Source organism: Lepidochelys olivacea (genome assembly GCF_965140295.1).
Source record: "Lepidochelys olivacea isolate rLepOli2 genome assembly, chromosome: 8".
In the NCBI taxonomy this organism is placed as follows: domain Eukaryota; kingdom Metazoa; phylum Chordata; order Testudines; family Cheloniidae; genus Lepidochelys; species Lepidochelys olivacea.
This window is the reverse complement of record NC_140418.1, coordinates 76,888,852-76,915,009: the sequence shown is the minus strand read 5'-3', so window position 1 is coordinate 76,915,009 and position 26,158 is coordinate 76,888,852. Positions and strand designations below refer to the sequence as shown.

Here is a 26,158-nt window from a genome sequence, read left to right as displayed (position 1 = left end):
CCACAATATGAAGGCTCAGTAGCAACACTTTATACATCCTTTATTATAGGCAGAAATCAAGTGTTCTTTAGAAATTAAATGTAACCTTAGCAATTTTACAGCTGGGGTAGTTTGTCCACAGGGGTGTCAAATTTGAAGTCTGCTGGGAAGAGATCTGGAGCTCGTGGATAGATAAGTCTATAAGATTGGCGGATTGTAACATCAGCAACACCAGCAATATCTCCTATTTCTAGAGGAATGAACAGAAGCAAATTAAGCATGGATTAACCATTTTCTCTTGCTTTGTTTTATTTCAAATACCATTTTGTAATCAAGTTCCTAAGTTTTGCATTTAAAATCAGAACCATAACTAGAGGTAAAGGCAAGGAAGAAAATACTGTTTTGGCTAAGATCTGCAGTGAATCTAAATGAAGAGACAGAAGGAGAAATCACTCAGAGGATATTATAGAAGCAGCTAGTGTTAAGACAAGCAGAGGAAGTAAGGGAAGGAAACAGTTTGAGGTATGCAGGAACTAGTTCATGTATGAATTAAAAAATAAGGATGGTAATTTTGAATTTGATAGTGAAGTGAATGAAGGTCTGTAGAATTGTTTGAAGATCATGGGGGAAGTGCAGAGGAATGTCATTTCTACTTGTGTATGTGAAAGACAGGCAAGCTGCATTTTAGAGTCTGAGAAGACCACACAAGTTGTGTAAGTCTAGGTGAGAGACAAAGGCACACCACAGAGCTGAAGTATAGGAGATTTCTTTACCCAAGAGACATTCTTGTCCACTACAAACTAGCCTCAAATCATCCTCCCTTGCAGTTGTGAACACAGGATGATTTGGGGGGTGGGATGACATACCCAAGATGCAATCTCCAGCCCATCCCAGCTGCCAGAGTGGTTTATAATTACAATAGGGATACTAACAACCACCACGTTTACATTCTGAATATTTCAGCAAAGCAGGATGTAAGTGTACAAATGCTTAGTTGGGCAAAAACGGTGGCTGTAGACTCAAAACTAGCATAATTTAAACAGCCCAATTACTAAACCACACAAACTGAAAGTCAATTTGTGGAGCACAGCTAAACGGTGCTTAACTTTTACATTTCAAGCTTCATGAGAAAAATGTCAGTTATTGTGGGTCTCTCATTGTCCACCCATGAACTGGTGGCTTATGAAGCTCTTTTAGACTTCAGTGAAACAGATTTTCTTTGCCTTAAATTAAGTTTTTCCTACATATTGCCTGTTGAAATAATGGATAAAGCTGGATTGTGAAGATTTTACCTTTCTGGGTCCTTTTCTCTGCTGAGGCTTGTGATGCCATATAAATAGCTGCAGCTGCTACAGAGATTGGACTCCTCCCAGGAACCAAGTCCAATTCCACAGCTTTACGTGCTATGTGTGTCGCTGCCATCTGTACTTGTTTAGGAAGACCCAGATTTGAACAAAACCTTGACATGAAGTCTCCAGTTGTGATCAAATCCACACTGGTTTCCAGAGCCTTCAAAATAAGCTTAAAACACCGACCTATTTCTTTCTTTGAAATCCTGGACACTGCACATATTTCTAAATAAAGAAAGAATTAAAATGTAGGTTTAGTGATGTTTGTTTTCCAATTTAAGCATGTAAATTTCTCCATAGTTGTATTTTTCAGCCCCCCTCTATAAAAGAATGGTCACAAAGCAGGCCACCACTGTAAACAGTTAATACTTATACCACATTTGAAAATTTCTTGTTAAATTAGACAATTTTCAAATCATGCAAATCCACTGTTAACTGCTCTGCAAATGACCATGGAGTCTGACTATCTTTAAGAGGCAAATGTGATGCACAAAAAAAACAAAAACAAAAAAAAACCACACCCTACAAAAACAAAACAAACAAGTTCCATTCAAACATGGAGCTGTTGATTCAAATGTAGATGGATGAATCCTTGCAATGCTCAGATCATCAGGCAACACCATTTAGATACTACCAGTGGTATTCAAATGTCATATTCTGAATTTTAAATAGTAACTCAGGAATATCCTTAATACAATTAAACGTCCAAGATAGCTAAACCCAATAATCCATTTGAAGTAATGGGCTGCATATAGGAAAATCCTAATTAGTAGTACTATTCAAGTAATTAAAATAGTCAAATGTAGCCTGTTGCTGAAATTAACATTCACTGTAGCCCCATTTCTGGATCCTACCAACATACTGCTAGAATACTAGCTAAATTTATCAAATAAAAATAAATATCTTTAATCTGTACAACTGAAAACTTACCTTTAAATGTTCTAGGAACGCCCTCTTGTCTACAGGCTATATAGAGACAAGCAGAAGCAATGGCATCATTACTTCTTCCCTTCAGGCTCTTCTGCTCATACACTTGTTTGAATAAATTATTTGTTCGATCCTTTAAAGCAAGAAGACTAAATTTAATTATCTCTAGGCCATTTAATTAGCAGCAATATCAAAAATTCATGTGCTCATTATATTATGCTAACTAAGTCAATGCCAGAACAATTTAAGGAAAGTAGACACGAACTTACAACTATATTTCTGGGAAGGTTGATTCTGTCTGCCATGTTAGTAATTTCTCTAAAGGCATTCATCATTGCTCGATCAGAGCTGCTCATAGTCCTGCGATTCTGGTACTTTGAATTTCCAAATTCATCAAAACTTGCTGCACCTGTGCCCTGAAAAATGATTTTATTATGAACCTGATTCCATACTTGAAATATTTCAAGTACAAATTTTCCAGGTTTATAAAATTCTAATTCAAGACTTAGTTGGAACAAATACATAAAGTGAAAAATCTCAAAATCAAGCAGCGTTCCAAACTGCACGTGTAATATCTATACCACCATAACTCCACTGTGAATCTCCATTCCTAGGAAAATCAGAGGATTTGGGAGAAGGGTTATCAGGAGACCTTGCAAGCATTCTCAATCTAAAAGAAAACATGGATACATAACAGGTAATGTGTCCCTTTAAAACAACCTTACTGTTGAAGTTAGACATCCCCACTGGTTCATTGTGGACTAGCACAAATTCGCTAGCTAATTCGGCTAATAAAGCATAATTAAACCTCTGCCTTTGTGAGCATGCCTAGATATCTTACACAAAACCTTCATTATACTACTATTATATACCATGAACACAAGCCATATTGCTGAATTGGAACACTGGATGTGCCCATTACAATTGCTAAAGCCCAAGCGCACTAAGCCAAGCCTCACACGACTAATACCCGAGTGCCATTCGGTCTGTGCTGCAGCTCATTTTGGCTGAATGGTAGATTGGAAAGATGAAGTTTTATGATTAGGACAGTGACAATTTGTTCCAATGATGGCTCACACAAAAAAAGTGGAAGTCAAAGGCTGAATCAATTCATAATGATTGATCCAAAACCAATTTGTGGGATGCTGCTTGCTTAGAATAGGAAGCATTTTAAGTTGTTGCCATATTCAGAAACCAAACGTTATGCCTGAAAAAACCCTAAGGATTCCCACACTCACTCCAAGAAAAATTGAGAAAAATGTTAAAAAAATTAAGACTTGATTACTCAAACTGGCAATGTCAATGCATAATCCCTACATGCATTTCCCCCTCCCATGTCTCTACAATTTACGTAAGTGTAAGATGCTTGTCGTGAAAAATTTTATCATTCCTGCCCAATACAAATTGTTTCAAAAGTTAAAGGACTTGAAGGAAACACCATATTGAAAACAGCACCTTTGTCAAACAATGCATGTCTGATTAACATGGCTGAAAATCTCCAAGCACTGCTGCCTTTTAAAGGCAGGAAAAATGATTACTTTGTAATTAGTCTTGAGTTAAGATATCCTCTCTGGTGCCACATAGCTAATGTCAGATAGCTCTCTTGGAAGCACCTTGCTCTTTATTAGAGTTGTGCCTCGATGCGTAACAGAAGAATACTTATTTGGAACATTTCAAGAAGCAGTCAAAGTTTTCCACCTTCAATGAGAGTGATATATTGCAATGTGCACAGATACTAGCGAATGTCAGGGAAGAACAGTGATTTAGTTACACAAATCCAAAATGTTACACCTATTGCCTCTTCTTGCCTTCACTGAGTCAAACTACCAAGCTCTCATTACTAAGAAAATGCCTGAAAACCAGCTGTTGCAGTAAACTTCATTGTAGGCCATTCAATTAATTCTTGACTCTGTATGTCTGCATGGTGAGTCCCTGTCACCATTAACTCCTTTCACACGGAAATGAGATGGCTCCCAAAGTAAAGAACTAACAGTTCTTTAAATCATGGACAGAAATTCAGATTTTTCTGAATGATCAACAATCTTCCCTTGCTAACACCTTCAAATAAAATTCATTGTGAGTGGTACACAACTTAACTTGCTCAGACATCTTTGGGTGTTTAGGCAGAACTCATCACTCCAGAAAGAATACAAGTGTTCTCTATCCACAACAAGGGAGAAATCATCATAAAAAAATAGAAATTTATTTTCATGTGCAAGAAGAAACTTTATTACCGCCTGTTTCAGGCTTTTAGGAAACTTGAGAAACTGCTGCAACTCAAACATCTGAGGAAACTTCAGACTCAGTGCAGGATTATTTTCTATTATGAGCCACACAGGAGAAAGGTGGACCAACCACCCCTCATCCCAGGTGCTCTTGATTCTATAGCATTGAGCTGACCATTGTAAGGCACCTCTCATGTGAGAAGAGCCCGTAATTAACTTTCTTTACTGGACTCAGATTTTGTAGTCTCTAAAAAAGGAATACCAAGCTTTAGTTACAGATGTTCCTAGTTTTCACTGTATCACTGCAAGTTAGGTTTCCTTTGCTAGTGATGATAATCACAATTGCCTGTCAATCAAAAGTGGAAGACTATTTCCCCAGTTAAACCTGGTATGGAACACCTTTCCTAATAAGACAGGCTCACCCATCAGATTGTTAAGTTTTATTTTTCAAAAAGCAATCTTGAACTGCAACTTTTTAATTGTTCTAGTTAGGAGCTCATGAAATGTATTTAAGTGTACTGGAGGAAGATGGATCACAGATTTTCGTTTAGAAGGTCAACCAACACTAACAATGTGGGAAACCTTTTGCTGTATAAAATGGGATTTCACAGTGCAAAATGCACTTCAGGGCATGAAGTAGGGAAGATTTTTGTTTACAATATCAAAACAAATAGCAAACTTCTAAGTGGGTCATACTACTGTGTCAAACTGGTACTAAACTTCCATATGACTAGTTTTATAATCCTACACATGTACAATGCAGCAGGATAACAGTACATTAAGCCAGTCAAAAATAATGTACACTACAAACCGTTGGAACATTCAGTAACTAGGAAAATTCCAAATTTGTATTTTTAATGTTGTTATGCCAAACGAACAGTTAGATAGCATTGGTGATAGACATGCATACAGTTATCTTTCTCCTCATCTTAAATACTAAATTGATACAATATTTCTCATGAAACACAGCCTAGTTTGAATACAGAATTTTAACTGATGCCTCAAAGGATTTTCAGGTATATTCCAAATGTGAAAAATTCTGCAGTTCTAAATCTATGTATGATTCCTTAGGGATACACAGTCATTTTTCTAACTGCATTTTCCTTAGCAGCAGCCATGGAAAAGCAAAGTAGGTAGCCCCACAACACTATCAATGAGTTTTACTTCTTACCGAGAAGGTTCGATTAGTCCAGTATTCCTTCTTACTACCCCCTACTCCACACAGGAGGGGAAACTGCCAAATCTGGACCATAACAAGTAGTTATTGTGAAGAATTCAGTTTATACCAAACGTTTTATTTTTATGGCATTCAATTCTCTGCATAGGTTTCCTGTTACCATATAAATATGTACTTGACATAAAATTTTATTAAAAATGTTAAACATTTGTATTTTAAAATGTTACCTTGCCAATCATTGTAGTCAAATCCCCATCACTCAAGAGCGGATTCTGGGTGTCTCCAACTCGAGATGGGTCTTTTGTTGCTTTATCATTGCTGAAAGTTCTCCACTCTGACCCTACGTCTATGACCCGGTCACCTGAATTCATAAAAAGTAATAATCTGCATTATTGTAACACATTACCTCAAAGTATGTTGCATTCATTAAGCCTCACTATGCAGACTGCACCCCTCTGAGCTATCAGCTATAGCTAGGGATCATGTCATCCACCAACAGTCACTTCTGGGATAACGTGCAGGAGCTATTTAACTCTACAAAACACTAGAGGAGCAGGAAGTAAAAAAAGGTGTAACTCAAACTGCAAAGAGGATTTAAGTAAGGAGAATGTAATTACCTGTGTAGGTATTTAACCAGAATACACAGTGTTAAACTTTCCTACTCTTACAGAGTGCCCTGGGATCTTTAATAACCAAAAGGAATTAAGACTTTAGTTTCAAGAGGCTGTTCCAGGAGCCTATTGCTCCCTGTGGGCTTTCTAAGGCATTGATTAAACACTAACTTGAAAGGAAGTGTGTCACCTAACTAGATCACCACCACCACTTCTTGCAGCATCAATTATGTTCCTTCACCCTGGTCTACACTGGCGGGGGGGGGGGGGGGGGGAGAGGAGGATCTACGTTACGCAACTTTAGCTACGTGAACAACGTAGCTGAAGTAGATGTACTTAGGTTGACTTACCATGGTGTCTTCACCACGGTGCGTCAACTGCTGCTGCTCTCCCATCAACTCTGCTTGCGCCTCTCACGGCGCTGGAGTACAGGAGTCAACAGGAGTGCGCTAAGAGGTCAATTTATCGCAACTAGACTAGACACAATAAATCGATCCCCGCTGGATCGATCGCTGCCCGCAGATCCTTCAGATTCTACCCTTCATATTCTCTAAGTCCTGACCCAGTCTAACCCTGCTTAACCTAACATCTGGCAGCGTCACCGAATGTGTGTATTGAATATTTACGCATGATTTTTTTTTTTTTTTAAAAGTACTGTGCTTTAGGTTATCACTTTGTTAATTCAGACTAAGAAAAAGAGCCAAACCCGTGTTCTGTGACTGAACTGTCTGCCTCAGATACACTTTGGGTTTCTATACCTGCATCATGTTACGGGAGCAAATGGTAATGGTCTGAGGAGCACTGCAGTTGTCTCTTCCTGACAGCTTTTCCCACCCCTATTGCTCCACTCTTGTCTGTCCCAATCTCCTCCTGGAGTAGTTATCACCAAGCCAGATTTGAAAACACCAGCATATAAGAAAAGGAGAAATTCATTAGCTATAACTCGGTAAGACCTGAGAAGTAGCCCCGCTCTCAGTTTTTATTTTTTTAATATTAGAAAAGAATCTACAATGCAGTAACACTGATACAAATAATCTGAGAAAAGTCTAAAACATGGTCCTTCCGAAGAATTTTAATGTTCAAGTCTAGGGAATGTCTGCAAAAATATGACTAGAATCAACTGTAGGAATGGAAGGGAACTCTACAGGTCATCTAGTCCAGTCCCCTGCACTGAGGCAATGCTAAGTATTATCTAGAATATAATTATAGTGACTGCATAATACATTTCCACTACAGAAATCTGATTAGTATAAACTGGAGTCTGATTTTTTACTCCTGATGAACAGTGCTCAGACCCTCAAAAGGAGGCTTGTTAGCAAGACTAGTATAAGGAAATGTAATTATTTTGTCATTAGGTAAGGATCCAAAAAGAGTGGTGATAACCATAAGCAACTAATAGTGAGAAAGACACTGGTGTTCTGAGATAGTAACAGTTCACCAAGTTATAAAGAATAAACTTCCCCTCAGAAAGACCCTTTAGAAGAAACATGTGAAGAACAATGGATATAGGCCCAACTGCAAAATTCATGGGAAAAAAATTTGTAAAAGGAACATTTTCTTCATAAAGACCATGAGAAGCATGTCTGACGTTCATTAAGCTAATCAACTTGAGACAAAAACATCTTTAGATAACACTGAGCAATTATTTGTGAAATTTCTCCCTTACCAACATAGGATAAGCCTATTTAGCTGTTCAACCCAATAGGTACCTAGTGGTCTGTCTTAACTATATTCATACCTATGCATCACCTTGATGCTTACAGGGTGGATAAAAGTCAATGATTTTTTTAAAACAAAAAAAAATGGATTTATTTAAATCAGATTTTTTTGATAAAATGCTTTTTGAGGGAAAAAACCTATCTAAAGATACATTATAGCTCCAAGATATCATTATGGAACAGGGATTATAAATTCTAATTCTATAGTATGAGACAAATATATTCATGTAATGTTTAAGAAAACTTTTGTAAAGGAGTTCCAATAGTTTATGGATTAGGGACCCAATCTTATGGGGTTCCAGGGGCTTCTGTATAGATTATTTAGGTTAATCTTTTTATCTACCCAATGGGACTCGGTGTTAAGTCTAGAAGATACTATCAGAGATGCGTAATTTTGCAGTTCTCAAACTGTGGCTTTGTGTCTCCAGAGATTACATGCTTGTTAACAGAAAAAATGTTTTTAAATAAATAACACAAATATATAGAGGTAAGAAATAACTGACCACAACCCTATTGTCCCTCTGCAAATTTGTGTACACAGAGTCAATCCCTTACCTCTCTCTGAAAAATGTGAAAAGGGAGGGACAGGCAGTAGAAACAAAAGTGAAACTGTTTGAACAGCATATTCCGGAAGTCTTGAGGTCTTTCTGAGTGTAGCCTTCATTGATTTGAGATCTACCATATTCTCTCATTAGAAGGGAAAGCCTATAATGGCAGCAGACTGTAAGAGAGACCCAGTTTGGGAATAAACCATTCAAGAAATACATGTTTCCTGATGATGTTTTAAAGAAATTCACACCAGTGAACTGGTGGAAGTCACTTAAGCACTTGGATTCAGAGACTGTTGAAGTGACAACCTCACTTAACAGTAGTAGCTTCTTCTGCCGGTGTAGAAAGAATATTTTCTTCCTTTGGACTAATTCATTCCAAACTGAGAAATCGTTTGGGACCTGAAAAAGCAGGAAAGCTTGTTTTTCTTTTCCAGATTATGAAAAAAAAAAAAAAAAAAAAACAGGAAAATGAAGGTAAAGATGACTGAGTTAGCTGCAGGAGCCAACATTTTAAGTTTCTCATGTTGACCTGGCTGACAGTCAATTTAAGTTGTTTTTCTTTTAAAAAAAATTTAACTATTTTAATTAACAAAAAACCTGATTTGAAAAAACTCAAATGTTTAAATTCAAAAATTCATATGCTTGTTTTGTTAAAATATTTTTGTTTGCTATTGAAGAAAAAAATCCAGAACAGATCACATTGTTTTAGTTAAATAAAAAATTTAAATGTCTCTCTCATGCTGTTCTCCTAATACAGCCTGGCAAGAAAATCCTCCAAATATTAATGATTAACCTGTTGAACTGGAGATATTTATGAAGTCATTGGGAGGTGAAGTATCTGCTTCATTTACCTTTGGTAAACGAAATAACCAATCATCCATTTTCTGATATAGCTGCAAAATTAATCTGAAAAGTTTTCAAAATAAATCACTAAAAAAATGTAGTGTACACCTTCTAAAAATGAAACCTACATCCGAGTTGCGAAGAATATGTATTAAGGTTATAACCACCAACAAGAACGCACTTTTATGTAGAAATCCATGATTAAATCGAGTCTTCCAGACTAGTGATTTAAATCAAATCCACCCTGGATGCTTAATTGCTTTGACACAAACCAAAGAATATAAAAACGTCAGCATGAACCAGAACTGCATTCAAGAGTATAGTGGTAGAAAATTAAGAAAATCTAGCGTGTATTGTGCAAAGAAAGCAGATATCCATCCTTTCCAGGACTCACATCCCCCTCCACCCCAACTCAAGTTAGCAGACAGCATGATCCTCTGGCTCCTGAACTCTGTAAATATTTAAGTAGTGCTCCTTCTATGGCCTAGTAATAACTTCACTTCAAGACAACCTTCCCAAATACTGTTTACTGCCTCTAAAAAAAGCAAAATGTACTTCAAGTATTGGCATGGTATAAATAGAACACTGAGTACAGGGAAATGATGTAATAATTTCCCACACAAATGGGAATGACCTAAATGACTCACTCAAAGATCTGCCTCTTGTGAGTTATGAGCCATTCCTGTGCGAATGAAAAAAAGCATATCACTGCCTACTTTTACAAAACATTACAAACAGAAGACTAACATTACTACGCCAATATAGTAAAAAAGGATCAACTAGAACAACCACTGAATATAAGGTATTATATATCTTTAGATGCAGTATGCAAATATTTTACATTAGCAAGAAAAATATGAACTCTTACAAGTAGCTAATTACAAGTAGCTAATTTAACCACAACAAGTCGCTAAAAAAAATTTTTTTTTAAATGAACAAAGCCACTGTTTTAAAAACCTGATAAGAGATTTAGGCACACAAAATTAAGTGTGGCCCTTGAATAAATGATAAAATAGACAACTTCAAAGTTTTAATACAAATTGTATAAAAAATAGTGTAAAGCAACAGAACTTAGAACAACTGAATTTTCCTGGCTGAGACATGCATCCAAATATTGAGCTGAAATTCCTAGGTCTAATCCTACCAAAAGGACTTCCTTGTTTGGAAGCATCTGTAAAATGGCACTTCATTACAAGCGCTAATACCAGTCACTGTTTTGGAAATACTGAGTCAGCACTTTTGAAATTTATTTATGTTTCTGCGTAGTGATGACTTAAATAGGTTATAATTATTTACTGCAATTGTTATCAGTAATGATGGAGAATGTACAATACATGGGAGTATTTCCTTCTCTATTTTCAAGTCTCCCATTTCATGCAGAATCCCAAAACTGGTTAATACATACTTCTGTAACGCCAGCTGGAGGCAGTTAAACTCTATTTAACTTTTGTCAGGAAGACAAGTAAAGCTAAGTACTTTCTCCCCTTTTATGAAAGCCTTCAGGAAGAAATCCTCAGAAGATAGGGTCCATTCTCAAGGAAAGCCATTATTAGACTAATTTAATGAAGTATTTTACAGGACAAATGATACACTGTTTGCCCGAACATTTCTTTTTCTCCATTCTGGTATGCAGCTACTTTTTAAAAATATTGTCCAAAACCAAATACAGACAGTAGAGTCCACTTTGATTTTAGGTTCCCAAACATCTGAAAAGCTTATTTAGTAGAATTCAAAACAGAAAACTTCTGACTAACATTTGCCTTTTTCCCTACAGTTGACAAATGCAGTGGAGGAAATACTACAGGAATCCAGCATTCTACTCAAGTCAGCATCTAAAATTAAAATGCCACTTCACATCTTTCTTTTTAGGATTTGTTTAAGAAATGTCTAACCATCACAAACTAGATGTACTGTAGTCTTACAAAAAATTATAGTAAACATGACTTCTCAATGAAGGAAATATTTGTGTCAACGAAACTTAGTGTTGAGAACATTTTATCTGCAATTATACATCTTAAAGGAACACTGTCAACTACTTTACAGTAATGTACACTCAATTTGTAATACCTTTTGTGAAATGGTATGCATGTTGATTTTGTTTTCCATTTGGCAAACTGGTTTTTATCTTATTTGTAATGCAAAGAAAGCATAGCTTAAACTGTAGATGCTTAAGCAAAATAAAGATAAACAAGATTAAAATTAGAACCCAAAGTAACAGATTCACAGTTTACTAGTCATATTGCATCTTGAAATAGTGTCTAAAGTTTCCCCTTGCAGACATACTGCAATTTGTTTTTAGGTGCATTTTCACTCTTGATGTGCTTTAAAGGTAGCTATAAATTTGCATCAAAAAAGTACACTTTATAGCCTTCAGCGCTTTGGTCTTAAATATATTCCATTATCAGTAAAATTAATTTGCATTATTGTACAAGAGCACTGTAAATACAGTACAGAACTATTTTAAAATTCAATAAAAGTTAATTTTATTCCTGTAGTTAATTAAGGAAAGTGCTGCCATCTAGGGATCATTGAAATTATTGCTATTTTTAAATTAGAAAAAATAGTGAGAGCCATGATCTTGCAGCATCAAGCAAAAACATGTAGAATGAAAACCAACCAGTGACTTCTGAACACATCAATATATTCTGGCATCCTTTTGAGAAAATATGTTAAATGGCAGTCCCTATTAACAGAGGCTCTACCAACAGTAATTAACAATCCTGAATGAAAGATCTATTAGAAATTTCAGCAATTTCAAGCATGCAAAATGATTATCTCTAAAAAAATACAACTTTACACATTCAAACCTAAAATACTTTTAGACAAAGTATAAGCATGTCATACGCATATGTAATAGATCTACCTCTGTTTATGCTAGATTAGACAAGAATCCCACTTTGAAGAAGAGTAAATATCATTACAACCAATCAAAAAGCTCAGATTCAGGTAGAACTGGAAAGCTCAATACACCTTTTTTGGGGTCCTTTCTTCTGGTGGTTTAAGTCTAGTAAGACTGAAATAGTTCACTTGGTATCTTAAATGGAAGAACACTCACTTAATATTAAGTATCACCAGTTAAATTGACCATTCCTAAATTACCTGGTTGAAACACGTCAGTAAGGTGTATTGACTCACTATGAAACACTAACCTGATACTTGCCTCCAAACAAGTGGTTTCAGAATGGAATGATTTAAATAAAAGCATTTTAAATCAGATTTTAATTTAAATCAAGCAGGAAATCTTGATATAGATAAAAAGAAAAAGGAGTACCTGTGGCACCTTAGAGACTAACCAATGTATTTGAGCATAAGCTTTCATGAGCTACAGCTCACTTCATCGGATGCATACTGTGGAAAATACAGAAGATGTTTTTATACACACAAACCATGAAAAAATGGGTGTTTATCACTACAAAAGATTTTCTCCCTCCACCCCCCCCTCCCCCTGCTGGTAATAGCTTATCTAAAGTGATCACTCTCCTTAAAATGTGTATGATAATCAAGGTGGGCCATTTCCAATGGGTGTTTCGTTACAGAAGTAAAACTATTTCCCCATGTTTATCCCCCCCCCCCCCCCGAAATGTTCTTGTCAACTGCTGGAAATGGCCCACCTTGATTATCACTACAAAAGGTTGCGCACCCCGCCCCCCTGCTGGTAATAGCTCACCTTAAGTGATCACTCTCCTTATAGTGTGTATGGTAACACCCATTATTTCGTGTTCTCTATGTATATAAATCTCCCCACTGTATTTTCCACTGAATGCATCCAATGAAGTGAGCTGTAGCTCTTTTTAATTTAGATAGTTTATTTTAATCACATTTTGAATTTGTACTTTATTTTTCTAAAGAAAGGCTGATTTAATGGTTACCAATCAATAAGAATGTTGGTCTGCAACTAAATACAGCTTTTACACCAAACTGTATCCCTTTTGCTAACAGGATAATATGCTGTATCTATATAGACACATTTAAGCAATTTACGTAGCTTAACTTTCTTTTTTTTTTAAAAAAAAAAAACCACACAATTATGATGTTGGAAAACAGTGAATGATGCATTTCTTATTTACTAGAGGATTCATTTTTATTTGGGATTTGTGTCAAGCTCTATTTGGACGTAAATTTGGAATTCAATTAAAGTGTGCAAAAACAGCATTTAGGTTTTTTTTTTTATTAGTTAAGTAAAACTCTCAAGTGTGCTGGAAGTATTATCTTTAGTTAGTGAACTCAACTGATTGTGTCTGGTCACCATGTTTTTCATGATTTTAGAACCAGCAGATCTCATTCTCTCACACCTTGCTTTTAGACGTATTAGAAAAAGAAAAGCAAGCTTTCCTGACTTTTCAACTCCCAATCAGTCTAGTCATTAAACTGACAGAAAAGAAGAAATATTCTCTGTATCTGCAGAAGAGGCTATTGTTGTCAATATCTTGTTTAGCACTTTAAACTGGTCCCAGGTGCCTTCAGTGACTTCCACTAGTTCAGTGGTTTGACTCTTTAAAAAACTTTGGCAGCAAATATGTATTAATTTTTTTATTTAAATTAAATTTTAAGTAACGGATTATAGTAAATTTAGGCCATAACTTAATTTGTCCTAATTTCAAATTTAATTTAAATAGGTTTATTTTAAACACAAAATGTACTTAAAAGTTTTGATTTAAATAAAAACCCCATATTTGAAAACTTGATTTTTATCTACCCTGAGATGTTTGAGTCATAAAAGCATGTCAAGCTCTCAGATTCTTAATTTTCTTCAGGAGGGAGTACATTGAAAATGTGTCCTCATGCTTCACTCTCAGGCAAAAGTCTTCAAAGTATTAAACTGTAGAGGGAAAGTTTAATTGGAAGAACAAGGTTATGGAGAGCCCTTTTCCCACTGCCAGTGGTCTGTCTAAGGTTCAACTATATACCTTATTTCCCACATCTCACACAATGTCATTTTGAATAAAAGAATTGTTTGGCACTCATGTTCTGTACTGTTCAGACTTTTTTTAGTTGGAGAAAACCATTTTTTTTTTTTACTTAAACTTAAAACATTTTTGAAATGCTAACCAAAGTGCCTAACAAAAGGGCTTGTTATTCACACATACTACTCAAGTTAATGACCATATGTTCTCATGCAAAGGTTAACTTTGTTCAGAATGTTTAGAAGTATCAGCATTCTTCATTATTGATGTACAGTTCTGTAACAGATGCAGATATTAAGTTTTCAATTACACTTCTGACAAGGAACACTTTCTTTATTAATGTCTTGGGCTAGGAAACTTTGAACAAAAGCAGGGTTAAAATTCTAAGAGTCAATAGTTGCTTATCACTAATGCTCAGTTCTCCATCCTCAGTAAGTAAAATTTTAGATACCACAAGTTGGCATTTCAAATTTTAGATGTTTGCAGTTTTGACAAGGAAACCTTTAAAGGGGAACAGATTTTTCATATGGTATTAACACACAAAATGAATTAACATTACAAGTGAAGTGCCTGTAACCACCCACTACTGAATGAAAATCAGAGCTACTCAAATGTTTCTCATACACAGACTATACTGACAACAGCTCAACGAATTTTCCCTCACTCTATAGGAACCTGAATTCTTGAAATGAGGACTTGAGTTCTATCCGATTGTTCTGAATTTCAATGACAGTCTTGATGTGCAATGCAGTGGTAACCATGAAGTCCTATGGTGCCACAGATTTATATTTCATGCAAAAGATGTGCTAAAGTTAATCAAATCCAAGTTTTTAGAAGTATAGATATTATAATCTAAATGAAGACAGTAGGCCACTTATAGCTCATACTGTAGCAGAAAACCTAGACAAATGAAAATTACATGAAACAGCCTAAATTGAAAAACAAGATAGCTATTAATAAACATCAATTTATATGGGCAGTTACTGACTTTGAAGCTTTGGATCCAGGTCAAGTGCCTCAGGATTTTTTGTTACTACCTAAAGAATAAGACTTTTCTCCTTTCTCCAAAGAGAACCAAGGAAATTATTTTGGTCTTCTGCCTTTTGGCCCTATATATCCATTGGAGCAGCTAAAAAGAAAAAAAAAAAAAAGGATAAGCTAGTGTGTCAAGTTCAAGGAAAACATGAACTGAACATCAAGATGATAGCTGAAGGGGCTAGAATACCAGGACTGCATCTAATGAGCCACTGGGCAAGGTTGAAATGGGTCACCTGCCTCCATTGCTGATCTAGTGAAGGTGGAAAGCAAAGAGGACTAATTTGAACTAGACACTGGTTCTCTCCTGTGTCCTGAAGAGACCCAGAAGACTGACTGTATCACATGCAGCTTGCTTACACTGTCGTGTTTTCCTTGAGTCTGAGCAGTAAGCTTCTTTACAGAGAGCAGGCATGAGGAGCTTGTCAATTAAGGACCTCACTACAACCTACACACTTTCAGCACTGATCTTGCATCACCTCCAATTTAATTCTATTCTAAGACTAGGAGGAAAGTAATTCCCTTATTACATTTTTCCTCATCTTTATGGCAAATTGAATAACTGCGATGGGAACAGGCACTGAAGTATGAGAATCACAAATTTATCAAGAACTAGAAAAATAACCACGAGTTTTAACTGACAATATCAGACAGTTAACAGGAATACCAGTTTCCCTAACATAGGGCTTAAGACTCTAAAAGTTGCTATACTGCCACCTCCACCTAGTTAGAAAAATTAAACTGGCAACTGTCTTCGAGCCATCTGACTGCAGATCGAAAGAGAAGATCCAGGATATGTCTACACTGCAATTAAAAACCCGCAGCTGGCAGATGCCAGCTGACTCAGGCTAAGGCGCTGTTTAATTGTTTTGAAGATGTTTTAGCTCAAGGTAGGGGATCATCCCATACTGCAGGGTCCTAGAGCCCAGGCGCTAGCCAAGCCTGAACATCTACACCACAATTAAACAGTCCCTTAGCCCAAGCCCCATGAGCCTGAGGCAGTTGGCACAGGCCAGCCACAAGTGTCTCATTGCAGCGTAGACATACTCTCCCCAGTCGCCACACTTCTGATCAGAACATTAACAACACATATATTAAAACTGGGCTTCAGGTATGCGCTGCAGGTCCATGGTCCCTTTCTCCCAATGCATTAGGTATGTGACTGATTTCACATAGGCCTCTCCCATCTAACTAGCTGCTAGGCTCCACCTTGTCCTTTATCCCCACGGCAGCTCTGTACTCTTCACTTCACTCCCACTCAGCAATTGTAGCCACTCTCCGCACTTACTAGCAGGTCAATGCTGCCGAGCATGAGGTTTTTCAGCACTATCCCAGCCTCCCTTATTGCCCTTGTCCAGCAGGCTGGACGAGTTGCTCTGAAGTGATAAAAGGATGTGGTCAGGGTTTTAACCAACTTGAAATCATCAACTCAACTCAGAACTGCATTCAGGATCTTCTCCTGAACCAGCACACAAAACACCACATTACTGTACCGTACATGCTACAAAAAAGTGGCTTAGTTTAATTTTTGGCAATAGTAGGGCAAATGAACTTGGTGAAATGCAGGAATTCCTCCAGTAAAATTCTAGCAGATCTGGGGCCTAACCTGATCATAACACCATAGCATTTCAGGTTTTGGTCAATCCAGATTGAGACTCTAGCATTAACACATAAATCTCACTGATATTATGGGCCAAAATTGCAGATCTTAATTGAGAGCTAGAAGGGCTGAACATTGGCAGCTAGGAGACAGGAAAAAAGGTCAGCTGAATAACAGTTCCTGAGCAGCAAGGAAAGGAAAGAGCAGTAGAGGTCCAAAGTAAAAGGAAGGGTAGTGAAGAGCTGAAGGGGAGTCCTTGCGTGAATAAATTAACGTAACACCACTTTCAAGCTGTAAGATCTTCATTCACTACAAATTACCACTATAAAGTGTGTGCAACCTGTTTTAACAATGCATACCAAAACTACACAACTTTTAGGACACAAAGTGACAACTATTGTGCAATGAAAATGGGACTGTAAGACTGAATTTAATCAAACTGAATTTTACCAGGACACAAAGGCAAAACCTCAGCTTTTACAAGTGGTTCAAAAGAATCCTTAGCATCCAAAATTAGTCAAGATCTGTTTAAAATCCCATTGAAAAGGCAGCATCTCCAATAGCAGTTTCCCACAGACTGAAACAGTGTTTCAAGTAGTGACACAGAACACTGTCAAATCACTACCAACATTTCTTAATTACCTTCTAGGAAAAAAGGGATATATGCATTTCCTGCAGTACTCAAAGGCAAAAATAATGGTGTGAAGAATAAGCGACATGCATTTCTCCAGCTTTCCCAACTCCCCCTATTCCTCCCTCCACATTTCCTTTTCCTCTCTCCTTCCTGCTCAGCCAGAGGCTATGAGGATATACACTGTCTCACCTGAATTACAGTACTGATTCTGTCCAAGCTACACAAGAAAGAATCTGACCAACCCAAAAAAAAAAACCAAACAAACAAACAAATCAAAAAAATCAAGGAAGTCAGACTTTTCAGGTTTTGGGAACCAATGTGTTACAGGTATTTTATTCCAGGCCAACTGCTGTTCTGTAATTAAACAAAAATACACCTTTTGACCAATACTTGACACTCCTAACAGCCAAAGTAGAGAGTTAAGAAAAATGGCAATTTGACATTCACTCAAAAAGGATTTCATTACCAATTCGTTTTTTATTGCATTGCCTGGTCTGTCATTTTTCCAAAAAGCAAATTATACATCAATGCATTTTATTATATACCTATGCACAGAACCAGATTTTTGCCTTTGTGCCAAACTACATTTGTGAAGTATAGAAATGGTGGTGTTTTAAACTGAATTCATCACTTTTTCTTGCAGGTGGCTTACAAAGACCAGCTTATTTACTTTACTGATCTACTACTCTAAGAAATTCTTACCAGTCCTCAGACTGCACTTGTACATGCACATGCATGTACAATTGGCAACTGAAATTACCATTTCTGCTGTACATGGGATAAGAAACCAAAAAAGATTGCTCACCATTCAGCAGTGCTCCATATTGGTCTTAATCTACATTGGTTTGGTGAGGCTGAACTGTAAATCATGACTTTGTGGCTCTAATAGCAGGCCCAACAACTACTTCTCATATAGAGTGACTGCATGTCTTGTGGGGGTTATTTCATCCTTAAGTCTACAGCAGCAGACACAGAGCACCTCTGTGGCCTGAATGGAAGATTTTGGCTCCACGCTTTTAAAGCTTCCAGGCTCTGCATACTTGATAAGTACAGGAACCAAGATTTGAGTTTATTTATCAGTTTGCTACCCTTGTACTTCACTTAAATTCCTTTAGAGACTAGTAAAAGGGAAGTTATGATAAATGTTCACACTATTTCTCCTGTTTGGTGATCTCTCCAGTTTGTTTAGGTTTCAGCGTAGCAGCCGTGTTAGTCTGTATTCGCAAAAAGAAAAGGAGTACTTGTGGCACCTTAGAGACTAACCAATTTATTTGAGCATAAGCCTTCGTGAGCTACAGCTCACTTCATCGGATGCATTCACTGGTCGTTTAGTTATCTCTTACTTCCATTTAATTAACACACACTTAATTTTCCAAGCAAACTGATATAAACCCAAAGTAAAGACTTCAACACAGGCAGGAAAACTGAACTGCTAAAAAGGGAAGTCCAAAGAAGAAAAATTAAGTGCACTAATTCGCACAATAAATGTAAATGCTAGTTCCTTTTAACACTGAATCCATACAAAAAAACCCCACACCTCAATACTGTTGAAAGCTTAGAACTCTACCTGTGAAGAAAAAGGCAATGTTTTCCCAATAACAGGAGCCCAGAGGATTTAAGTTCATTTTGTGATTGCCAGAAGCCCTCTGAACCACTCCACAATATGACTCAGCCAGAAGTCAAGCTTGTGTTAACAGTGTTTCTCAACCAGGGTCTGGGGCCCCCTGCGGAACCACGAGCAGGTTTCAGAGGTCCGCCACGCAGGACCAGTGTTAGACTTGCTGGGGCCCAGGGCAGAAAGCTGGAGTCCCATTGCACGGGGCTAAAGCCTGGGGCCCTGAACCCCATCACCTGGGGCTGAAGCAAAAGCCTGAGCTTAAGTTCACTGTGCTCCCTGTAGCATGGGGCCCTGGACAATTGCCCTGCTTAATACCCCTTAACCCAGGCTTTTATATGCAGAAAACCACTTACTGGACACAGGTAGACCATGGAGTTTTTATAGCAGGTTGGGGGAAGAGGGGGGTCCTCAGAAAGAAAAAGGCTGAGAACCCCTGTGCTAACACAGTATTTTATTAAATCCCTGCCCATGAAAAATTCTTGTTGCTTTAGAACAGCAGTTTTCAAACCTGTGGGTCAGGACCCCAAAATGGGTCACAACCTCCTCTGAATGGGGTCACCGGAACTGGCTTAGACTTGCTGGGGTCCAGGGCTGAAGCCTGAGCCCCACTACCCAGGGCTGAAGCCAAAGCCCAAGGGTTTCAGCCCTGGGTAGCAGGACTCAGGTTGCAGGCCCCATGCCTGGGGCTGAAGCCCTTGAGCTTCAGATTTGGCCCCCAGAGCAGTGGGGCTCAGACTTCGGTCCCCCCTCCTGGGATTATGAAGTAATTTTTGTTGTCAGAAGGGGGTCATGGTGCAAAGCAGTTTGAGAACCCTCAACTTTAGAATGACAAAGAAAACATCAAAGCTGTTAATTTAAAATGAAAGCAGGCCAAACTGAATCCCAAAAGCAAACATCTCACTAATGGGAAACAAGAGGGCAAATCCAAAAAATGGGCTTCCAATATTTACTTCTGACAAATTTGAAGCTTACAGTTGGCGCACTTTTATTTGTGAAACTGTACATCAGCTGCACTCATCCTTTTTCTACAGGCAGACATAAGATGGCTGCCACCAACCTATAAATAAGGTTACACTACTAAGATAGTATTTTGTGACTTTGCCTAGAATAATCCAAGAAACAGCAGCTTCAGCCTGGTTCATACATTATTCAACCTCGTATATAAATTCACAAATGGCATATTTCAAAAAAGGAATATTAGGTGTTCAACATCAAGTTAGCTAAGAATTACATCCAAACTTTCAGAATTAACGACACTTAAACTAGACCCATTTAATTAAAATGACACTGTTTATTTGGGCATGGAGGCATTAAATAGGCTTTAAAAGGGTGTGTAGATCAGTTAATATATAGTGGACTTAGAGAATTTCCACAGTAATTTAATAAAGAATTAAAACCAGTTTGCTTTTCATTAGAAGAGCGTATAATAGGTCCTGTTTACAACACTTCCCTTAAAGCATTATTTCTGATTTAGTTGTAATTCTGGATAGAGACTTTGGCATTATTAATGAAGATGTTTAACTCAGTGTGTGACAGCAGTCAAAAAAATAATGTTATAATGCTAAAAGAATGGGATCAGAATATAGAGAATTGAATGCCACTGTATGTCAGTTGTACACCCTCTCTTGAAATAGGTTTCAGAGTAACAGCCGTGTTAGTCTGTAACAGCCGTGTTAGTCTTGGAATAGTGTTCTTCTGGTCACTCTTTCTCAAGAAGGATGTAACTGAAATACAGGGGGTTCAGAAACAGGCTAAGAGAATGATTAAAGGCATGGAAAAAACTCATATGAAGAGAGATGGAAAAGAATGGTACCTTACGGAAGAGAGGTATAAGAAGGGACATCTAAAAATGTATAGGGTAATGAATGAAAAACAAGATATATCCAGAACATTTCTATTCACACACAAAATAATTCAATGAAAGTGACTGATGACACATTTAAAACTGATAAAAAACACGCTTTTTTATACATCGTAAAATATTAGCCTGTGAAAATTTCTGTCACAAAATATCACTGAGGCAAAGCACTTCACAGGATTAAAAAAAGACTGGTTATTCTTATCCAAACAAATGCCCAAAGTTAGAACTCGGGGGAATTTAAAAATTAAGTTTTGGAAGGGATATAAAGCCTCTTTCAGAGCAGAAGCCAACCTAAATGGGAACCAGCAAGAAACTTCTTATGAGCAGGTTATTCCATAACTACCTTCAAGGTTTCTTGCCCTTTCCTCTGAAAGAAGTGGTACTGGTCACTACCAGAGACATGATACTGAACTAGGTGACACACTGGTCTGATCCAACACAGCAATTACTGCATTCCTATGTACTGACATTTCCAAGTATTTTGAAAACAATACATTAATCTAATCCTTTTTGTTAATTCTTTTAACTAGCTGGTGATCACATTTGAAATCCGAGTTTTCATGCTTAATTTTATATCACGTTTAAATATGTACCCCAATTTACATGTGTCACCCTTGTAATGGTCATGAACTGTAATACAGTAAAATCTTCACATTTGTCCATGTTATATGAAGCATCCCAGCTTTAAATGAAACAGATGTCTCTAACACTGCAAAGATAAACCCTTTTCCAATATCTATCACTATATCTTTGAGACATAACTGAATTTTGAGACAAATGAGATATTTAAAATAGCTATTTGTAGTCCAAGAACCCCATTTTCCCCCTGAATTTGGAAAGTCAGTGGTTTAAAGGCCATCAGCTTGACTTCCATCGAGCAGCAATGGTCAATTATATTCTCCATAACGTGGGTATCTGCTACAAAACTATGGAACTTTATACAGCTCATTTATTTAAAAGTGCCAGTAATTATCAGAAGACTGCCTCTTCAAAATGGTAGATTCTTTTTAGAAAAGGGAAAATATCTATTTAGTGCTAAGTAAAAGGCTTAAAATACACTAATTTCTCACACACACCAACCATGAGAAAAAGCAAATTACTTCAGATAGTTAATCTCCATTTTTAGAGTGAGTCACAACAACTTGAATAACTACTTACCCACTACTAGTCCACATTCAGGACAGATCATGTCTCCGGCTCTGTAATCCTCCACTAAAATGGAATCTGGATGATTTGGACACGTCACTCTGGGAAGCACATCCAAACTAAAAGAAAAAGATTGAACACAGCATTCAAAATATTTCAAACAAACAAAAGTTCATTTCCAGAAAAAGATTTCAAGTTAGAGGAAAGCAATTTAAACTACATTATGGAAGAAAACTTCAAGCCACATGCCCTTAATGCTGTTTTTAACATACAGCACAAATGAGCAGAGTAATTTACAAACATGCAAATTGTTTGTGTGGAGCAATACATTAGGAGCACCACATGAGATTTCTGCAGAGAACAATAAATTTGGTAACCCAGGATTTATGGAGATTAGAACTCTGAAACATCTTGCCATTTAAAATCCTCAAGGCTACCTCCTTTGAGTGAAGTGCTCTAATAAAAAAATATATATATATATATATATATAGTAAATTACTAGACTACCTGAAAATCCATTCCTGCTAAGTCAATGCCTACCAGAAGTTAGTGATGACCATGTCATTCTAAATATTCCCTCCTGCATTTAGCTAGCCATTTTTTTAAAATCTAATTAGGCTATTCCTTTAGTGAGCAGTGCATTCTTTACTGTTTTAGAAAACCACCATCTTACAGTACCAACAATTTATCAACTTGATCAGTAAATCTAAAGAAAACCTCCACAGTTTTAGCCAGATTAAAATATAAAATTAAAACATAACTTGCTAGGTCGGGAAATCTTTACATTAAACAATTTTAGTAAGATAAAGCAGCAGCGATTCACAGAAGCACATACTAAGAAGAACTAAAATAAGTAAATTTTATTGCATATATTCAACGGATTCCAGCTGCATCACATTTAAAAAAAAGCTATGAAGAAACAATTTCAGAGAACTCATAAAAGTGATGCTGGTCCATACGCAACAACTTTCTGCCATATGGAGCATTTAAATAGGCATCCCTAGTTCACACGGCTGACTGCATATTAAATAAAAAAGTGAACTAAATCCAGATCCACAAAGCAGAACAGAGGCCTCTGACAGTATCTTTCATCAGCAGCGTATCAGTGTATATGAAGTCTGCCCATTTCTCTGGATATTTACATTATTCCCCCTTAGTTTATACGTCTGTACACTGAAATATTTCAATAAATTCATGGCCATTATATTTATTAAAGCGTGCATTTATTTCACGGCTACTAGAAGTTGTGATAACACTGGAAAATGTTCACTAAACCTAGAGCAGATACAGAAGGGGAAGTAGATTCGCTCTACTGTCCCATCACAGTACCTTTTAGCCCTAATTTGAAAGAACACTTTCTTCACCCATAAAGGATAGTTCAGGCACTGGGACCATTCAATCACTAACTGATAAATGTCCAAAAGGGAAAACTGTGACAGGAACCCAAAGAGTAATTAGTTTTCAGTGCTGCTAATGCAGGCCAAAAAAAGGGACCTACCTATACCACATGATCATGACGATGAGGAAAACTGGGGATAATGGAATGTTGTCTAACAAATTTTATGGGGTGTGAAATAGAAGAGCTTTTAACATAAGAACAGCCATACTGGGTCAGACCAATGGTCCATTTAGCCCAGTATCCCATCTTCAAGACAGTGGCCAGTGCCAGATACTTCAGAGGGAATTAATAGAACAGGAAAATTAGCAAATGATCCATCCCATTGTCCAGGTCCAGCTTCTGGCAGTTTGAGATTCAGGGACACCCAGAGCATTGGGTTACATCCCTGACCTTCTTGCCTAATAACTTAATTGAGAATAGGTCCACTAATGGCTATCCAATTCTTTTTTGAACTCAGTTATACTTGTTGCCTTCACCATATCCCCTGGGAATGAGTTCCACAAGGCACTGTGTGAAAAACTACTTCCTTTTTTCTCCCAAAAAACTGAAGGGGACCATAAAAATCTTTCTATAGTAGGCCCTGCAAAGTTTGAAAGGGGCTTTTTAATAGGAACATTTAGAAGAAAAAGAATATGCATCCAGACATATTGTGGCAACTCTTCCATTTATGTTAAAATATGGCCTGATTTAACCTGCACAAAGAGCAAAGGGGGTAACAGACTACCCAGTTTCTAGCAGACCTTGGTTTCGGACCAGAATGCATCTTTACTCAAACAATCAAGGATGTAAATTAAAATTTTAAAAAAAATACTATAAAGCAGAGGTTTTCAAACTGGAGTAGGTGCACCCAGAGGAACAGGTGGGGCAAGGGAGGGAGCACCACCTCCACCCTTGACTCACCTCTACAGGCTACCCAGCCTGCAGGTCAGTGTCAACACCACTGTGCCCAGCAGAGAGAGACACATACACCTTCCCCTTCCTCTGAACACCCGAGGGGAGAGAGGCAGATTGGGCTTTGATTTTTGGCACCCCTCCCCGGGGTGGTAGGGCTCAGGCTCTGGCCCTCCCACCTGGGCTTACGGGACTCAGCAGGCTCAGCCAGTGTCCCCTCCTGGGGTCATGTAGTAATTTGTGTTGTCAGAAGGTAGCTGCAGTGCAATGAAGTTTGAGAACCCCTGTGCTGGAGATCTCAGGCTTCCTATTTCAATATTTACGAGTTGGTAGCAGCAGCAGATCCCGTCACTTGCCTACATGTCACCACATCACTTACGAACTCCGAGGTTTACAAAAACGTTTGAAACTAGCATTCAGGCAAAACCAGGCACCCAGGCCAAGCTGCATATTACTCAGAGGTGACCCGAGATCAGACCCTGAGCCTTTCTGGACAAACTCTCATCGCTGCTACAAGGAGTCAGGGATGGGGGAGGGACACTAAAAGTAGAAACCAGATACGGAAGGACCACAGGGAATGGGGCAGGGAACGGAGACGGGGCACCAAAGCGAGAGGAAGGTCAAAGCCCAACCCGCACAAAAGGGAAAGGGGGCGGTTGAAGGAGGCCGCCCCCGCAGGGACGGAGCGGAGGAGAGGGGGCCGGGTGGGGGAGAAGTGAAGGGGGCCAAGGCGAGAGAAGGGAGCGGGACTAACGAGGAGGAACCAAGACCCGAGATGGCAGCTGGGGGCGGGGGGACGCGTCAGCACTGCTGTCCCAGGAGCTGAACCGGGGGGGGGGGGGAGAGACGCAGCCATTTTCTCTCCCCAACTAATAATCCGGAATCGCCGCGCCCGGGCTCCAGTCAGACACTTTATTACTAGCCGCCACCGCCACGAAGACCACGAAGCCGCTCGCTCCACTCACCGGCTGGTAGACGCCATGTTCGTTCCTTCCTTCCTTCCTAGTCCCAGGCTGTGCTATCGCTGCACACGGCCGGCTCAAGACCAGCACGCAGCACACTCCCTTATATATCCTCCGCCACTGGGGCGGGGCTCTGCCAGGCCATCGGTACGGGACGCGCGAAGGGACAAAACGAAAGGGTTCGCGTTCTGCTGCCTCAACTTGAGCCTCTGGAGGCGGTGCTCGTTTGTGGGGCAATGGCTAGGGGCGGGGCGCCAGCTGGGGACACGCGCCCTCCCTCAGCCCGGCTCTGAAACTGACTCTCGCATTGTCCCGCCTCTGGAGGCGATCGTTGGACTGTCCTGTGGAAATAGCTACGGGAGATAACAGCTTCAAGGTGGTTGCTTCATGGTTTTTCTTTGATTGACATGTTGCTGCTGTAATTATAGCCCTTACTAACATAAAAGGGCAGAAAAGGAGGACTTGTGGCACCTTAGAGACTAACAAATTTATTTGAGCATGAGCTTTCCTGAGCTACAGCTCACTTCATTGGATGCATTCAGTGGAAAATACAGGGGGAAGATTTCTCTATGCAAAGACCATGAAACAATGGGTGTTACCATACACACTGTAAGGAGCGTGATCAGGAAAGGTGATTACCAGCAAGGGGGCGGGGTGGGGGGGGGAAACCTTTTGTAGCGATAATCAAGGTGGGCCATTTCCAGCAGTTCACAAAAACTGCTGGAAAT

General features: G+C 38.4%; 2 protein-coding genes across 2 annotated transcripts in view; one reads left to right on the top strand and one right to left on the bottom strand.

Annotated features, from left to right (window-relative positions):
* The window catches only part of PKN2 (protein kinase N2), a 136,019-nt gene extending 124,574 nt beyond the window's left edge, over window positions 1-11,445 (top strand). Inside the window, exon 21 of the mRNA XM_084637105.1 lies at window positions 11,155-11,445. Coding sequence (XP_084493231.1) covers window positions 11,155-11,271 — 117 coding nt within the window. The 3' untranslated portion in view covers window positions 11,272-11,445. The remainder of the gene's footprint in view (window positions 1-11,154) is intronic.
* GTF2B (general transcription factor IIB) lies at window positions 24-25,638 on the bottom strand. Its single transcript, XM_084637107.1, has 7 exons — window positions 25,434-25,638; window positions 22,191-22,297; window positions 5,885-6,018; window positions 2,525-2,671; window positions 2,259-2,388; window positions 1,272-1,553; window positions 24-229 (listed from the first exon to the last, which is right to left on the bottom strand). The coding sequence occupies exons 1-7, from the start codon at window positions 25,448-25,450 to the stop codon at window positions 96-98; spliced, it is 951 nt and encodes a 316-aa protein (XP_084493233.1). The 5' UTR covers window positions 25,451-25,638; the 3' UTR covers window positions 24-95.
* Between the last annotated feature and the right edge of the window lie 520 nt (window positions 25,639-26,158).

What these genes read in the sequence shown, in the direction of transcription:
- GTF2B (XM_084637107.1), bottom strand. An exon ending in TGAATGTGGACTAGTAGTGG is followed by an intron (nt 6,019 to 22,190) that starts GTAAGTAGTTAT and finishes TTATGAATTCAG; the next exon opens with GTGACCGGGTCATAGACGTA. An exon ending in ACCTTCCCAGAAATATAGTT is followed by an intron (nt 2,389 to 2,524) that starts GTAAGTTCGTGT and finishes CTTGCTTTAAAG; the next exon opens with GATCGAACAAATAATTTATT.